The 17522-nt window shown below is 52.6% G+C and overlaps 1 protein-coding gene and 1 long non-coding RNA gene across 2 annotated transcripts; one reads left to right on the top strand and one right to left on the bottom strand.

The window, feature by feature from the left end:
* Positions 1–281: 281 nt before the first annotated feature.
* LOC309865990 lies at positions 282–10749 on the bottom strand. Its single transcript, XR_014312365.1, has 3 exons — positions 10615–10749; positions 654–764; positions 282–367 (listed from the first exon to the last, which is right to left on the bottom strand). It is a non-coding gene; the product is annotated as an uncharacterized lncRNA (long non-coding RNA).
* PEX6 (peroxisomal biogenesis factor 6) lies at positions 5528–17437 on the top strand. The gene is made up of 17 exons (XM_082733103.1): positions 5528–6474; positions 7979–8142; positions 8816–8899; positions 12288–12390; positions 12475–12608; positions 13247–13358; positions 13692–13900; positions 14365–14560; positions 14721–14797; positions 14938–15070; positions 15152–15357; positions 15487–15548; positions 15788–15896; positions 16200–16316; positions 16441–16518; positions 16641–16780; positions 16962–17437. Exons 1-17 carry the CDS (start codon positions 5593–5595, stop codon positions 17096–17098), a joined length of 2943 nt encoding a protein of 980 aa, XP_082589229.1. The 5' UTR covers positions 5528–5592; the 3' UTR covers positions 17099–17437.
* Positions 17438–17522: the final 85 nt, after the last annotated feature.

The raw sequence follows: 17522 nt of genomic DNA, 5'->3' as shown, positions 1-17522 counted from the left end.
GAATTGGTTGAAGCGGGAGGTCCCGCCCTAAAGTGGGTCGAGCTTAACAAAGGAGGCGGGGATAAGGGGAAGCCCTAGCATAGCACCCAGTGCCGCACTCCCGCGTCTGGTGTGTGTCGGCCTCGGCCATTCTTCGCAGCCCGGTCCCTTCCAAAGTGGCTTTTACTCTTTCCCTGCTCTGCTCCTTCGCTCAGTCCGAATGGAAGGAAAGAAGCCGTAAAATGAAGGGTACCTTTCTTCATCAGGATTACTTAGCACTAATTGCATATGCAAAATTGGTGGAGAGAGCTTCCGATTGTCCTCCAGGGAATCCGTTTCCTAGACGGGACTTGCAGAGAATGAAAGGAGAAGGCTGGCTCGCGGCGACCTTGGTGAAATTAAATGAAAATTCTGGGTTTGTTACAATTTTGGAAAGCGGGTCCCCGTTCCTATTGTCAAGTGTCCTGTGATTGGGGAATCAACTAGACTGGAATACTTGGGAATACAGTGGAAAAGCTATCACGGTGTTGAGTGTCTTAGGATAGACATCCCTTACTTCCACCTTGCCCAAGCCAATGTCCTAATGAATGAGTATTTCCTGCCTTTAGGGGGTTTACTGACTGAAGTTCACAGACTTGTATGAACAGATGCTTAAGATACAATGTAATAATTACACAAATCTAGAAGTGGCTGGAGGAATATATTTCAGAAAGTCAACTCCAGGGGCACCTGGTAGTTCAGTCAATTAAGCTTCTGCCTTTGGTTCAGGTCAAGATCCCAGTGTCCTAAAAAAAAAAAAAAAAAAAAAAAAAAAGATCCCAGTGTCCTGGGATGGAGCCCAGCCTCTGGCTGGCTCCCTGCTCAGCCGGGAGCCTGCTTCTCCCTCTGCCTCTGCCCTTCCCCTAACTGGTTCTCAAGGGCAACACATGCTCTCAAATAAATAATTAAAATTAAAAAAAAAAAAAAAAGTCAAGGGGTGCCTCGGTGGCTCAGTCTGCCTTTGGTTCAGGTCATGATCCCAGGATCCTAGCTGGGCCCCGTGCTCAGTGGAGAGCCTGCCTCTCCCTCTGCCTGCTGTTCCCCCTGCTTGTGTTCTCTCTTTGACAAATAAATTAAATCTTAAAAAAAAAAAAAAAAATCTAAGCCTGGGGCGGGGGTGTGGCATTTGGGTGGCTCAGTTGAGCGTCTGACACTTGGTTTCAACTCAGGTCATGATCTCAGGGATGGGAGCCCCGGGCCGGGGTCCATAATCAGCATGGCCTCTGCTTAAGACTCTCTCCCTCTTCCCCTGTTCTTTCTTTCTCTCTCTTTCTCTCTCACTCTTATTTTGCTCTCTCATTCTGTCTCTCTACAATAAATAAATCAGGGGCACCTGGGTAGCTTGGTCATTGAGCATCTGACTTCTGCTCAGGTCACGATCCTAGGGTCTTGGGATTGAGCCTGCATCCGGCTCCCTGCTGGGCGGGAAGCCCGATTCTCCCTGTCCCACTCCCCCTGCTCATGTCCCCTCTCTCGCTGTGTCTCTCTGTGTCAAATAAATAAATAAAATCCTTTAGAAAATAAAATAAAATAAATTAAATTAAATAAAGGATAAAGGGGCACTTTGGTGGCTCAGATGGTTAAGCATCTGCCTTCAGCTCTCCAGGCCATGCTGTCCAGGTCCTGGGATCAAGTCCCACATCAGGCTCCCAGCTCAGCAGGGAGTCTGCTTCTCCCTCTCCCTTTGCCTCTCCCCCTGCTCATGCAAAAAGTCGACTCCATTAGACTATTGACTATATGAAGAAACTGGAGAAGGCTCAAGAAAAAGCCTGTGACCCCTGTACAGCAGTGTTATAAGACAAAGGCCATGGCAGGGAGAAGACAAGACAGAATTGGGAAATATGTAGAATCAACAGGATCTGGTGATTCACTGGACTGTGCAGAAGATGGTAAGGGAAAGGGAGGAGTTGAAGATGACTTCTGGAGCCATCAGAGGTGTAGGTGGAAAACCGGTGTTGCAATGGCAAAGGAAGTAAAAGAGGATTGGTCAATAGTGACACATTCCAAGGAATGACTGAGTAAGATAATGATCAAACAACACTACCTTGATTCTGTAGTTGTAGATGATCTTTGAGGGAAAGTGTTTTTTTTTTTTTTTTTTTTAAGACTTTATTTGACAGACAGAGATCACAAGTAGGTAGAGCAGGGCACCTGGGTGGCTCAGTCGTTAAGTGTCTGCCTTCGGTTCAGGTCAAGATCCTGGGGTTCTGGGATCGAGTCCCATGTCAGGCTCCTTGCTCAGTGGGGAGCCTGCTTCTCCCTCTCCAGCTCCTTCTGCTTGTGTTCCCTCTTTCCCTATCTCTTTCTGTCAAATAAATAAATAAAAATCTTTAAAAAAAACAACAACAACAAACAAGTAGGCAGAGCAGCAGGCAGAGGGAGAGGGGGAAGCAGGCTCCCCGCTGAGCAGAGAGCCCGATGCGGGGGCCCAATCCTAGGACCCTGGGATCATGACCTGAGCCGAAGGCAGAGGCTTTAACCCACTGAGCCACCCAGGAGCCCCGAGGGAAAGTTTTATAGAAATGGAAGGAAGGTTATAATGAGTTGATGAGTGAGTGAGAGGTAAGGAAGTAAAGGCAACAAACGTAGGTTCCTATCTTATGGAAATATTTTGGCCCCACTGATTAATGAGAATTTCAAAGTAACAAAGCAGACTGCATGCCAACCATTATTTGCTGGGGGAAAAGCCTGGGAAGAAAGGATATTTGGGGCACCTGGGTGGCTCAGTGGGTTAAAGCCTCCACCTTCGGCTCAGGTCATGATCCCAGGGTCCTGGGATCGAGGCCCACATTGGGCTCTCTGCTCAGCTGGGAGCCTGCTTCCTCCTCTCTCTCTGCCTGTTTCTCTGCCTACTTGTGATCTCCGTCTGTCAAATAAATAAATAAAATCTTAAAAAAAAAAAAAAAGAAAGGATATTTGTAGGGGTGCCTGGGTGGCTCAGTTGGTTAAGCCAGTGCCTTTGCTCAGGTCATGATCCCAGAGTCCTGGAGTCAGGTCCTGCCTTGGGGCAGCTCTGCAGGGAGTCTGCTTCTCCCTCTGACCTTCTCCTCTCTCATTCTCTCTCTCAAATAAATAAAATCTTAAAAAAAAAAAAAAAAGAAGAAGAAGAAGAAGAAGAAAGAAAGGATATTTGTGGATGGGTATTTGTGTCTATATGGCTGCTGAACCAGACAGGAGACCAGATTTATTTACCCATTCCTAAGCTCTCAAGGAGCACTGTAGTCCTGAGGCCCAGAACTTGCCTATGTAAAGCAGGCATATCCTTTTTGGACTCACCCCACCATCCTCCCAGTCCTTGGTCCCTGTGGGAAGCAAGGGACAGAGCCACATTATACAGTTCAGAGCTACCAAATGGGAACTTTCACCCATATGAATTCAGGTCTCTAGTACATTCTTACATGCTCTTTTAAAGATGTAGAACTAGAGGAGGAGCATGGCTGACTCAGTCAGTGGAACATGTGACTCTTGATCTCGGGTTGTGAGTTCCAGGCCCATGTTGAGCACAGAGATTACTTAAAAAAAAAGAAAAATGAAAAAAAGTGGAGGGCTTCCTGGGTTGCTCAGTTGGTTAAATGTCCAGCTCTTGATTTTGGCTCAGTTCAGGTAATAATCTGAGGGTTATAAGATGGAGCCACACACTGGGATCCAAGCTCAGTATGGAGTCTGCTTAATAGATTGTCTCTCTCTGCTTCTGTCCCCACCTCAAGCATGCCTGCTCTCTCTCCCTCTCTCTCAAACAAAACAAAACAAGACAAAATAAAACAAAAGTGGAATTAGGCAATTTGAAATTTAAGACTAGAATCACCTCCAGGAACTATAATCAGACTTTTAAAAAAATATTTTCTTGGAGGGCTGGGTCGGCATCCGAATCTTGATTTCAACTCAGGTCTTGATCTCTGGGTCATGAGTTCAAGCCCTAGTGTGAAGCCCACTTAACAAATAAAAAATAGGGGCACCTGGGTGGCTCAGTGGGTTAAAGCCTCTGCCTTCAGCTCAGGTCATGATCCCAGGGTCCTGGAATGGAGTCCTGCATTGGGCTCTCTGCTCAGCGGGGAGCCTGCTTCCTCTTCTCTCTCTGCCTGCCTCTCTGCCTACTTGTGATCTCTGTCAAATAAATAAATAAAATCTTTTTTTAAAAAAATAATAAATAAAAAATAGGGATCCCTGGGTGGCTCAGCCAGTTAAAGATCTGCCTTAGGCTCAGCTCATGATCCCAGGGTCCTGGGATTGAGCCTCATATTATGCTCCCTGCTCAGCCGAAAGCCTGCTTCTCCCTCTACCTCTGCCACACCCCTGCTTGTACTCACTTGCTCACTCCCTCCGTCAAATAAACACAACCTTAAAAAAAAAAAAAAAAAAAAAAACATAAAAATACCTTCTTGTCTCACTAGGAATAGAAATACCTTCTAACATGTAAATCTAATATTCAACTCTCAGATTTTCAGGAAATGTTCAGGAATTCATGATGTACAAAGTAGAAGACTGCCTCAAGTTGTTCAGCTGTGAAGGAAGGGAGAAAGTTAGGCAGTGGTTGAAGAATGCAAGGTCCAGGAAGAATAGATTACCATAAAAAAATTGACTAACTCCAAGAGAAAAAACAATTTTTTTGTTAATTACTGGAGGTGTGGCCTGTCGGTGTCCAAGTGCCTTGTCCAGAGCCGTGGAATTGGAGACAAGGATGGAATCTAAGTAACAGCAAAGCTGGGAAGCAAGCTGTTGATTCCCTCTCATGACTGAAGCCTTGGACCCCTTTCTTCTGCCTGCTCTACTGCCCCCACCACCACATCGCCCCTCACCCCGCAGGATAGAAACAGGACGTGGGTCTCCAGTCTGCAAGGATTGGTGGGGCGGGGAGAGCAACTGGTTTTGGATGAAAAAGCGAAGCTGCTTTGTCTTCACTTCAAGCTTGGTGGGAGTAGAACGAATAGGACAAGAAACAGGACAAGAAACACTAGGACGTGGGTTTTGTGTAGCATGTGCTGGAACAGGTGAGGCAGTACCAAATACTCCAGGGCTCCATGAATCACAGGTAGTAAGTAATCCAGCCTTCAGCCACTACCTAGCCATAAGCACGGCTGAGGCAATTTTATCCTACCACTCCCTCCTGCAACCTTCCCCACAACCACCAAGCCTCAGTGCCTACAGTTCCACCGTGGAAACTATCGGAGTTCCACGGAGGACTGGACTCCTTCCTAAACACTCCACCCGTAGCTCCCAGCCCTGGGCCAAGCTGGTCCTGGGCACGCCGACGGTTCGTTTATCATTCAATTAACTGTTAAGTGCAAGGCAGGGCAGTGGGGAGGACGTTACTCCCTTAGCAGGCGCGGAAGGCAAATTCCTGAAAACACCGTCTCAAAATGTTGACTACTCCGCGGCAGTGAACGCGTTACCGCCACGGAGAAAGCCACCCCTCAATCCCAGCGGCGGCTCACCCTCCAGGAGTAAGCCGGCCAGGAAACCCCCCCCGCCCCGCCCACTGTCCTAGCACCGCCCTCGACGGAAGCGGAAACGGCGGGCGGCGGTCTGGCTCCGGAAGCCGCTCTCCTTCCCCTTCCTCGTTGGTCTCCTGTCACCATGGCGCTGGCAGTCTTGCGGGTCTTGGAGCCCTTCCCGACCGAGGCACCCCCGTTGGCGGTGCTGCTGCCCCCCGGGGGCCCGTGGCCTGAGGCGGGGTTGGGCCTGGTGCTAGCCCTGCGGCCCGCAGAGGAGAGCCCCGCAGGGCCGGCGCTGTTAGTGACGGCCCTGGAGGGGCCGGGCGCGGAGACCGAGGAGCAGGGTCCAGGGCCCCCGCAGCTACTGGTTAGCCGCGCGCTGCTGCGGCTCCTGGCTCTGGGCTCCGGGGCGTGGGTGCGGGCGCGGCCTGTGCGGCGGCCTCCGGCGCTAGGCTGGGCGCTGCTTGGCACCTCGCCGGGGCCCGGACTGGGACCGCGAGTCGGGCCGCTGCTGGTGCGGCGCGGAGAGGCCCTGCCAGTGCCCGGACCGCGGGTGCTGGAGACACGGCCGGCGTTGCAAGGGCTGCTGGGCCCAGGGACGCGACTAGCTGTGACTGAGCTCCGTGGGCGAGCCAAACTGGGTCAGGAGGCTAGGGACAGCAGCCGGCCCCCACCCCCACCCGTGGTGTCCTCCTTCGCGGTTAACCGCACAGTCCGGAGACTGCGGGGAGTTCTGGGAGGGATTGGAGATTCGCTCGGAGTAAGCCGGAGCTGTCTCCGTAGCCTGGGCCTCTTCCAGGGCGAATGGGTATGGGTGACCCGGGCGGGAGAATCTTCTAACACTTCCCAGCCACATTTGGCCAGGGTTCAGGTCCTAGAGCCTCGCTGGGACCTCTCTGAAAGGCTGGGACCCGGCTCTGGACAGCCGGGAGAGCCCCTCGCAGACGGACTGGCCCTCGTGCCTGCCACTCTGGCTTTTAATCTCGGCTGTGATCTCCTGGAAGTGGGAGAGCTCAGAATTCAGGTAGGATACAGGACTGAGGTTAGGAATGCTTCCACTCCTTATTCCCTCTTCCTTATCTAAACTAAATTGGAAGAAGAGAGCTGTAGAGTTTAGATCACTTACTTCTTAGACCTTAATGTCTCTTAGTCTTATTTATCTCTGTAATCAAAATATAATCCTCCATGGTGTAGTGGCACATGGGAAGGGCTTTCATCTATTCAGATGAAAGGAAAGAGTCATCCTCAAGTTACCAGGTGTATACAGTATATTAATCTGCTTAATCAGTTGTCTGTTGAATTGGTTACAGTGTATCCAGGATTGTACTGAGTAATATAGAGGATGATACCTCATTTCTTTTGCTCATGCTTATTCTTGTCTTCAAATTCCTTCCTTTTCTGCTAGCCTCATCTGTTAAAGTCCTACCATCCTTTCCTTCAAAGCCCATCGAAAGACACCACCTTCTTCTCAAAGCCTTACGTGATCTTACCGTATATTTAACATGACTTCTTTCTCCTATAGCGTTTTGTACCTTTCTTAGGGCATTTATTTTCTGTCCCTTTATGATTGATTATGTACTCTGTCTAATACTCAGTTATATATTGTAAATTCCTCGGAGGGGAGTGCTCGATATTCTCTTTAGTGCCTGGTATTTGGTTTTAATATTTTAGTATACCCAAGAGAAATTTTCTTTCTGCCTTTAAGGAGATTACTTCAAGAAGATCATTGTATTTGGGGGGACAAATAGTTTACTGCTTAATTAGGCACCTAGATGTATGGTTTAAACCTATACTGTCCAATATGGAAGCTGCTAGCCACAGTGTGGCTTTTTAAATTAATTAAAACTAAATAAAATGTAAAACTCGGTTCTTCGGTTGCTTCAGTTACGTGTCAAATACTCAATAGCACATGTAGGTAACATTTCTATCACTGTAGAAACTTCTGTTAGATAATGCTGGCATAGCCAATTAGTGCTCTAAGATGTCAAGAAGGATATATGATATGCATGAATGGGAGTCAGGTGTGGGTTTCCCTTTGAATGGTGGAGAAACTGGAGTCCTCAGACTGAGGACAGCTCACTGAGGTTCATCTCATTCAGCTGAACCAATCCCTTCAGCTTCAGTGAGACCATATCCTTTTTCCACAGCCTGAATTCAGTGACCCCACTAATGTCCAATTAATATCAATTCCAGTTGCTCCCTGGTGTCACTCAAAAGGACTTGTGGAAATTAAATGTCTATCATTTTCCTGGCTCAGGGTCAACTTAAAGGTATTGCAGAAAGGTTATTCGTACTGGGGAGCTTTATGGAACTAGAGTCAGAAATCTCTTCCTGGTGGTGCCCATGAGAAGGACAGGTTTCTGTTTCTAGGGAAGATACAGGAATTCAGTTTGGCTACCTTAGGCCTCCCGTCCCACAGGCCCTGTGGCTGGAGGATGCAAAGAGAAATGTTGGCTGCTACAGTTAAGGTGGGGCAGAGCCTGACTCCTTGGAAGAAGGTTGTAAGGTGGTGGTTATTTCTCTGATAGAGGTACTTGGAAGGCTCCAGAACCCCTGAAGACAATGGAAGCTGTTCACTGCTGTCTGGGCCTCTGTTTGCCAAAGAGTTACACATCGAAATTGTGTCCTCTCCACATTACAGCACCAACGGAAATTATGACCGTGTTCTTTACCGGCACTTTCAGACACCCAGGTTAGCTGCTTACCCCCTGTCAGGAGGATAGCATCTCACCCTTGCTCTTCTTTTTTTTTTTTTAAGATTTTATTTATTTATTTGACAGAGAGAAATCACAAGTAGGCAGAGAGGCAGGCAGAGAGAGAGAGAGGAGGAAGCAGGCTCCCTGCTGAACAGAGAGCCCGATGCGGGACTCGATCCCAGGACCCTGAGATCATGACCTGAGCCGAAGGCAGCGGCTTAACCACTGAGCCACCCAGGCGCCCCCACCCTTGCTCTTCTATCCCATGCCTTAGAATCCGGTCCCACAGAGCCTCTGACTTTATAAAGCCACATTTTTTGGCAATACTGTGGCTAGATGCCTCTTTGTGTGGCAGGTGGTCAGTAGAAGAGAAATTGGTACCAGAAGGTGAATCTGGACATTTTAAACTGAGAAACCTCTTTGATTTGAGAGGGCCTGCAAAGAGCCAGGATCCTGCTCTGCCCTCACTGCTGAGTCCCCCTTTCTAGCCTCTCTGCCATTCCCCCCAGCTCATTCTACGTCAGACCTGGTGTCCGGACAACTGCTTGGGATCTCTGAGTGGGCGGTAGGCCCCTATGGTCTGCGGGTTGGGAGTAGACATGTGCGGATGCGTCGGCCCATGTTCTTGACCCTCATTGTGAGCTGACCAGGGCCACTGCTGTGTTGCAGGGCAGTCCAGGAAGGGGATGTTCTGTGTGTGCCAACAGTTGGGCAAGTAGAGATCCTGGAAGGAAGCCCAGAGAAACTGCCCAGGTACGCACCTGCCTCTTATCCTACAGCTGGGATTCCTAACCTGGGTGCAAGAGTTCTATGATCACCTCCCCACATGTGAAATAATTTTGTATATAAGAAACCTTTGTTGTCATGTACATTTTAAAAAAGATTGTATTCATTTACTTGGGAGAGAGAACACGAGCACTGGGGGGAGGGGGGAGAGGGAGAAGCAGACTTCCCCACTGAGCAAGGAGCCTGATTTGGGGCTCTACCCCAGGACCCTGGGATCATAAGCTGAACTGAAGGCAGGCACTTAACTCACTGAGCTCCCCCAAGTACCCCTGTCATGTACATTTTTCTAGAGAAAAGGTACATGCTTTCTTCAGGTTCTTAAATAGACACAGGACTGAAAAAAGATTAAGAACCACTGCTACCTTCGGGAGGTATTTATCCTCAAATAATTGGGTGGTCATAGGTAAAGGAAAGCATTAAGAAGTTTAAGGACCTAGACCAACATGAGATTCCTTGCTTTTCATTCACAACCGCAGGGTCATTTGGGCCAGGTTTCGGGCCACGCCTCCCATATACTCAACATAAGGAGACCTGGGCTTTGATTTCTGCCCTAATTAATGGTGTGTGCACATGCAGCTTTTCAATTCCATCTCCCAAAATAAGGGAGAGACAGATTGATGCTGTCATTGAAAGGCTGACTCTTTCTCCTTATTCTCAATAAGGAGCGAGAAATTAAGTATAAGTGACCCAACCACCCAAAACAAGGAATCCAACCTTTCTCCCCCTGTAGATACTGATCACAGAGGTTCCATGTAAAATGGAAGGCAAGGAATTCAGAGATTGCTTTGGTTTTCTGTGAAGCAGGAGAATGCGTAGCCTGATACCCCAAGACTGATTTTTCTGTAGCCATGTACTAGAAGGAGAACACAACAGGGGATTTCAATGAGGTGGTGCCAGCCAGCCAGAAGGAACTGAGGTGTACGAGTTGGCATGCCCAAGGTCTCTGGCCTAGTAGCCTGGGTCCTCTGCCGGGAGAGATGCCTTGTGTGGAGTGCCTGATTCATTCTTGGTCAACATTCAGAGCTCGGTTTATTCAGAGCTGTGGTACCCACACGAGGGCCTGATAGTGCCCTTTGTGACCCCATTTAATGCTCATGGCACCTCTTTGAGCTTTCCCAAATCTAATCTACAACTGGGGCCTGGTAGAAAATGCCAGGCTGATGTGTATTAGTTACTTCCCGTTTGTGCCTCCCATCTTAAATATAGCCAATATCTACGAGCTAGCTTTCTGTAGGAATATTACAGAAGGCCCACCCTTTGTACTTCAAAGGAAAGCAGACACTGGGCCCTTCTGAGACAGACCAGCAAGCCTGTTCTGTTCCTGGGTCTCTGCTATTCCAGCCCTGTAGAGACCTGCCTCCCTCCTCTGGGTGCTGAGCCCACAGTTCTTCCCACTGAGCAGGTCCTGGAAAGCAGGATTAGGGTGGGCAGGTGGGCCCAAAGACAGACAGAGAAGGGTGCTTTAGCCCTCCTCCCCCAAACCTGGTAAGGGAAGCCTTTGCTGGGGAGTCCTGTGATCCCTGGACTGGAATTCCAGTGGTGGTGCTGTGGTCTCTGCAAGCTCTTCCATGGTTCTGCTCCCCCAGAACAAGCCAGCAGGATCCAGCTCCACTGTCTTGAGAACACAACCCAGCGTTCCCCAGTACCCAGATATGTTCAAGAGGTCTGGTCCTTGTACTTACCGAGATGGTCCTGCTGTCCATGGAAGGGGAGACATCCCCCTAGCCTTCCACAGTGTTGTTCCTCCTTGGATTCCACTGCTCACCATATGCACTGTGACTCAGGGTTGAGATGCCAGGTTCTAGAACTACCCACTGTTCATTAATACTGAATAACAGGAAAACACTGGCTTCCCTATGTTCCACTTTTTATCACGATATCTGCCTACCCTAATAACTGCCAGAGTTCATAGTACTGATCTAGTATGCTTCTCCCCTCCACCTGGAGTTATTCCCATACACCTCACTTGCTGCCAGAGTAAGCAGCTTTATGAATGAGACAATGTGAACAAAATAATTTGCATGGACTGGAGCTTAAAGAGGCCCAAGTTAGAGTCTGGGCCAAGTCATTGCCTTTCCCCCTAGGATTAAAGAGGGGAATCATTCATCGTTTCTTTTCTGGAAGATTGGGCTAGTACTATCTGCTCCCCACTGCACCCTTCTTAGGCTGAGTGGCCCCAACTCACTCTGAGACTAGCCAGTGAATGCACAGCCCTGGTTATGGCTGAGAGGAGCTTTCAAAATTACAGATGCCTGAGCCCTGCCCAGACCTATTGACGCAAAGTCAAGGTGAGGCTGGGGCCTGCCTGGCTGGCTTAGTCAGTAGAGCATGCAACTCTTGAGCTCAGGGTCATAAGTTCAAGCCCCACACTGGGCATTGAGACTACTTTTTTAAAAATTGTGATCTCATTCATAAATTTAAAGTGTACCGCTCAGTAGCTTTTACTATATTCATAAGATTTTGCAACCAACACCAGTATCTAATTCCAGAACATTTTCATCCCCCCAAGCCCCTTCCCATTAGCAGACCCTACCTACTCCCTCCTTCCCACAGCCCCAGCAAATACCAGTCTGCCAATAGAATCATACAATATGTAGGAGATGTTGATGTTCCCAAATTTCACAGGTAATTCTAATGTGCAGCCAAAATGGAAAATCATTAGATGTCTTTAATAAGGAATCTGCAATTCGATTTTGTGGATTACCGGATAAGCCAAGGGCCCCTTCCTGCTGAGGTTTTGGAAGGCTTTGTATGAATTGGCAGGGGGAAGACTGTGTTCTGAAGCCTTTGAAAATGGTCAGATGAGGGGCACCTGGGTGGTTCAGTGGGTTAAAGCCTCTGCCTTCGGCTGAGGTCATGATCCCAGGGTCTGGGATCGAGCCCCATGTCGGGCTCTCTGCTCTGCGGAGAGAGCCTGCCTCTGCCTGCCTCCCTGCCTACTTGTGATCTCTCTCTATCTCTGTCAAATAAATAAATCTTAAAAAAAAAAAAAAAAAGGTCACATGATCATTTGCTCAGTGCAGCTGTGGCTTCTCCCACTGGAACTGTAGGGGGGGCCATTTACCTGGAGAAACACCCCAAGGCTCTCTGATGGTTGTCATGAGGGATACGGCGGGCAGCTCTCACTCCTGCCCTCAAAATGCGCAGGAGCCTGCCAGGGAGATAAGAAGGACCACTACTTGCTCTCCCTTACCTTCCCCACCACCACCCCCTGCTGGGTCTGGGGGCAGTTGTTTGTGCTGCTCTTGAGTTTGTCCCTGCGGTCCACCTCTGCGCTGGAGACAGCCACCTTGTCCTTTTGGGAGGGACGTATGTGGGCTCTGGATCTGCAGTTCATTGGGCTTCTTTTCTGCAGGTGGCGGGAAATGTTTTTTAAAGTGAAGAAAACTGTCGGCGAAGCTCCAGATGGGCCGACCGGGGCCTACTTGGCGGACACGGCTCATACCTCCTTGTACCTGGTGAGGCCCTGGGGATGGGACTAGACCTGGGAAAAGGGACAGAAACAGCTTCCAGACACTAAAGCTTCCTCCCACCTTGCACAGGTGGGTTCTACCCTGAGCCCTGTTCCCAGTCTCACTTCAGGAGAATCCACTCCCTGGAACAGCCTGTCACCTCCAGGCCTGGAAACTTTGGTGACTGAGCTTTGTGCTGCCCTGAAGCCTCGCCTCCAGCCGGGGTGAGTGAGGCTGCGACCCCAGGGTATGAGAGAAGCCTGCTCGGGACATCTCTGGAGGGGCAGTGGGCTGGACAAGCAGTCCCTAATGTGCTGGCCAGCATAAGGTTGGTGGTCCTCCCTCAGACCAGTATGCCCAGGCCGCTAGCCCACGTCCTTTCTGTAGGCAAATTCCTAGGCTCTTTCCTGGGGGTAACCTCTACCCTCCTGGGTTGGCTTTGGAAGCAGAATCTCCACCAGGGATAGCTGTCTTGGAGATCGCCCTTCCCCACGGGGAGCCCACTAGCCACGCTGGCCTTCACCAAAGGACACAGCTCCTCATACCACTGGCCTATGTGTAGACACAGACCCTGCCCTCCCTCCTCTCAATATAGTCCAGACCAGACATAGTAGTCAAGGCTTTACTGAAGGCAGCGATGACAAAAGGGAACGGTCCTGGCTGCTGGGTACGCTCCCTGCCCCTGCCAGAGCCCCACAGGTGGCATGGGAACTACAGCCTCACCACTGGGCAGCAGCCCTGGAGGAGGAAGGGGCCTACAAGGAAGGGAGTGCCTGCTTTCTCGATCCAGGGGTCCCTCTGTTACTGAGGGCTCTCAATTTGAGCAGAATAGAAAAGACAAGTGTCTGTTCTCTGGTTGCAGAGGTGCTCTGTTGACAGGAACCAGCAGTGTCCTTCTCCGGGGCCCCCCGGGCAGTGGGAAAACCACAGCTGTCACTGCAGCCTGTAGCCGCCTCGGGCTCCACCTGCTGAAGGTGAGGGTACCTGGAGAGTTGAACCCCAAGTACACCTCCTGGCCCGGAGTTTCCCTCTCCCCTTCCCCTTCTGGCCACCAGCCTGGCCCCAGGACCTGAGCAGGTCAGACATATTCCCATGATTCTCCGCTACTGAAAGATACTTTCAAAAAGGAAGGGGTTTGAAGATTGTGACGGGCGGTCCAGGGACTGAGGTCAGGGTAAAGAAGAGGTACCACTTGGCCAGTGTTACTGCTCCCCTGTCTCCGCCCTCTAAAAAAAGATCTTCCGCCTCTTCTTGTGGCTCCTGTCCCTGCCCTTTCTGCGTCCATCACGCCTGCCCTTTGTCCCCAGGTGCCCTGCTCTAGCCTCTGCGCCGACAGCAGTGGGGCTGTGGAGACAAAGCTGCAGGCCGCCTTCTCCCGGGCCCGGCGCTGCCGGCCTGCGGTTCTGTTGCTGACAGCTGTGGACCTCCTGGGCCGGGACCGTGACGGGCTAGGGGAGGACACCCGTGTGGTGGCCACGCTGCGTCGCCTCCTCCTCGATGAGGATCCCCTCACCAGGTATTGTGCAGAGCTGGGACTGTAAAGGGCGAGGCCCGGCCCTCCCACCTCTCTTCAGCCTGTTGTCTTCTCTTCCTCAGTGGCTTCTCAGACCTCTCGCCCATTTGTCTGTCCTCCTGGCAGTCTGAGGGGCTTGGGGTATCCAGAGGGAGGGGGATGATGCGGTCCCTAGTATTTCGTGGGGAGCACCACGTTAGAGGAAAAGCACAGCATCTCCCCTCAGTGAGCTCCCTGTGTGAGGGGGGTGGTCACAGGTCTCTCTCAGGTGTGCCCATGGAGCCCCTGCAGGAAGCTTTGGGGTGCTCAGCTCCCTCTCACACCCACCTCCTCCCTGCCCAGCACCCACCCCAGCACTCACCAGCACCCACCCACCTCCCTGCCCCACTGCACCAGCCTCACCACAAGACAGCCCTCAGGGGCCACCAGCCACGCTCTGGCCCTCAGCGCCGGCTCTGTGTCTGCAGCCGCCCGCCCCTGCTGGTCGTGGCTACCACGAGCCAGGCCCAGGACCTGCCTGCCGATGTGCAGACGGCGTTTCCTCACGAGCTGGAGGTGCCCGTGTTGTCAGAGGGGCAGCGGCTCAGTGTCCTGCGGGCCCTCACCGCCCACCTTCCCCTGGGCCAAGAGGTGAACCTGACGCAGCTGGCACGGCGGTGTGCAGTGAGTACCCTGAAGAGGCACGCACCCCCGCCCCCCAGTCCCGCTGCCCTGCCCCTGCAGGCTTCAGCAGCCCGGGGCCTCTGTTCCTGCTGGGGGGCCAGCTTCTGAGGGTTCCTTCCTGCTGTGCCCAGCTCCCGTGCCCTCTCCTGTGCTTCCCCAGGGCTTCGTGGTAGGGGATCTCTATGCCCTTTTGACCCACAGCAGCCGGGCAGCCTGCTCCAGGATCAAGAACTCGGGGTGAGAAAACTGGGAGGGAAAGGAGGCAAGAGGAAATATGGAGGAGGAGGGTGGGAGTTGGGGAAGGGGGAGGAGGACCATGTTGGGGAGGATGCTTCTGGTCAGCTCCTCCAGAGGTCCTCCTGGGTTTCTCTTTGCAGCTCGGCAGGTGGCTTGACTGAGGAGGACGAGGGGGAGCTGTGTGCTGCTGGCTTTCCTCTCCTGGCTGAGGATTTCGGGCAGGCCCTAGAGCAGCTGCAGACAGCTCATTCCCAGGCCATAGGAGCCCCCAAGGTAGAGACTCCAGGTCCTCGGAGGTAGGACAGGAGTTCTCTCCACTACCCTGCCCCCAACCACATACTTTCCATCTCCTAGATTCCCTCGGTGTCCTGGCATGATGTGGGCGGGCTGCAGGAGGTGAAAAAGGAGATTCTGGAGACCATTCAGCTCCCTCTAGAGCACCCCGAGCTGCTGAGCCTGGGCCTCAGGCGCTCGGGCCTTCTGCTCCATGGTCCGCCTGGCACGGGCAAGACCCTCCTGGCCAAGGCAGTAGCCACCGAATGCTGCCTTACCTTCCTCAGGTGGCGAGGGGGGTGTGGAAGGGGTGGTGGGTGGACTGGGAGCTTCCAGAGGCTGGGGAGCCTGAGGGAGGCTGGCTGGGAGGTTAGTTGTGTGCTTACGCATCTGATGAATCTCATCCTCTCCCTCAGCGTGAAGGGGCCTGAGCTCATCAACATGTATGTGGGTCAGAGTGAGGAGAATGTGCGAGAAGGTGAGCAAGGAGGGGCCAGGCTTCTAGCTCTTCCCAAACCCTAATGGCCCTTGTGCCTCCCTGACCCTCCAGTGGCTCCTAGTCTTTGCACCGCCTCATGGTCCTTTCTACAAGAGGACCTGCCCAGAGTGGCCTAGCACCTAGAGTGATGGAATTGTCACTCCTGGCTCCCCTCCTCCATCGCCTGACTTCAGACCCCCCTGAGCTACCCCCTCCTTTGAGTCCCTTTCTCTCCTCAGTGTTTGCCAGGGCCAGGGCCGCAGCTCCATGCATTATCTTTTTCGATGAGCTGGACTCCCTAGCCCCGAGCCGGGGGCGAAGCGGAGACTCTGGAGGTGTGATGGACAGGTGGGGGTCTCAGCCAGATTGGAGTCTGGGGTCTAAGGCGGAGGGACGGGAGACAGGTTGTGGCAGTCTTTATAGAGCCCAGAGCTTGCCAGCCATTCCAGTTCCCAAATAGTGAAACAGAGAAAAGGGGGCCGTGGGGTTGGGGGGGGGAACACTGAGATCAGGGGGCATGCATGGAAGGGTACACAGGACCCAGCTGTGTCGGTGGCCCCTCGGGGAAGGCCTGGCGAGGAGGGGCCCCACAGGCAGGGCAGAGGCTAGGGAAGGGCCAAGGACACTCTGGCTCCATGTCCTCACTTGCAGGGTGGTGTCTCAGCTCTTGGCCGAGCTGGATGGTCTTCACAGCACTCAGGATGTGTTTGTGATTGGAGCCACCAACAGACCAGACCTCCTGGACCCTGCCCTTCTGCGGCCCGGCAGGTACACACCCTGAACCGCTCACCTCAACTATGCCCACCTGGGCCTGGCCCCTGAGCCCCAGCCTGTGCCCCCTCCACCCTGGTGCTGGGCTCTCTGACACTCATGCCTGCCCGTTTCCCTACAGATTTGACAAGCTGGTGTTCGTGGGAGTGAGTGAGGACCGTGCCTCCCAGCTCCGTGTTCTAAGTGCCATCACACGCAAGTATGCCCCGTTAGCGGGAGACTCTGAGGAGCCTTGGGCCTTGGGATGGTTAGGGAATAAAGGCAATGTGCAGAATAAGCTGGTCCAGGATGCCTTTTGACAGACTCAACCATTTCTTTCAGATTCAAGCTAGAACCTTCCGTGAGCTTGGTGAATGTGCTGGATCACTGCCCTCCCCAGCTGACGGGGGCAGACCTCTACTCCCTCTGCTCTGATGCCATGACAGCTGCCCTCAAACGCAGGGTCCGGGACCTGGAAGAAGGTGAGCCATTTGCCAGCCCCAGAGGCAGACCAAAAAGCTAATGGGATCCAGGCCTGCTCCTGGATTTCAGAGGAGGGACTACTGACATCTGGGGGCTCTGGGCAAGAAGGGGCCCACCCCAAGGCTCTGTCCTCCTCCGACCCAGACCACAGGCTATTTCCCCCTCGTCTCCCCCCACCAGGGCTGGAGGCCGGGAGCTCGGCACTGCTCCTCACCATGGAGGACCTGCTGCAGGCCGCCGCCCGGCTGCAACCGTCAGTCAGCGAGCAGGAACTGCTCAGGTACAAGCGCAGCCAGCGCAAGTTTGCGGCCTGTTAGGAGCCTCCTGCCGTCTGGCCCCCCCGCCCGCGAGGGCCGAAGGTGCTAGGTAACCCCGCAGACTCTGGAGAGAGCAAAGGGCTCCTTCTCCGCCTGCTGCTGTCGCACCCAAAGGCTGCCTACCTCCAGGCAGACGCCCTCGGAGCCGGAGCCGAGCAGCCCCACAAGCGCTCAAAGGGCATCATCCCTGCCTACGGGTTTGTCCTTCCATGCCAGCTCCAGCTCCAGGACTAAAGACACCCTGCTCAGGAGGAGGAGCTTGGGCCTGGATGTAGCGCAGGGGTTGGGCCCCAGAGGGAGCCCAGTCTTGGCTGAAAATAAAGTCTATGCTGCCCCCTGCTGGTTGTGGTCTGAACGGCTGGCGCCGAAGAGCTTGTGGAAGGAGTGAGGCCAAGGGAGGGCACCTCCGGGAGCTGGAGCCTTC

Source organism: Mustela nivalis (genome assembly GCF_964662115.1).
Source record: "Mustela nivalis genome assembly, chromosome: 5".
Lineage (NCBI taxonomy): Eukaryota > Metazoa > Chordata > Mammalia > Carnivora > Mustelidae > Mustela > Mustela nivalis.
This window is presented reverse-complemented; position numbering and strand designations above follow the sequence as displayed.

Bases quoted from the DNA above. Each gene is read 5' to 3' on its own strand.
- PEX6 (XM_082733103.1), top strand. From the start codon at position 5,593: ATGGCGCTGGCAGTCTTGCGGGTCTTGGAGCCCTTCCCGACCGAGGCA. The intron at 13,901-14,364 runs GTATTGTGCAGA...CTGTGTCTGCAG, and splicing joins GATGAGGATCCCCTCACCAG to CCGCCCGCCCCTGCTGGTCG. The intron at 14,798-14,937 runs GTGAGAAAACTG...TTCTCTTTGCAG, and splicing joins TCCAGGATCAAGAACTCGGG to CTCGGCAGGTGGCTTGACTG.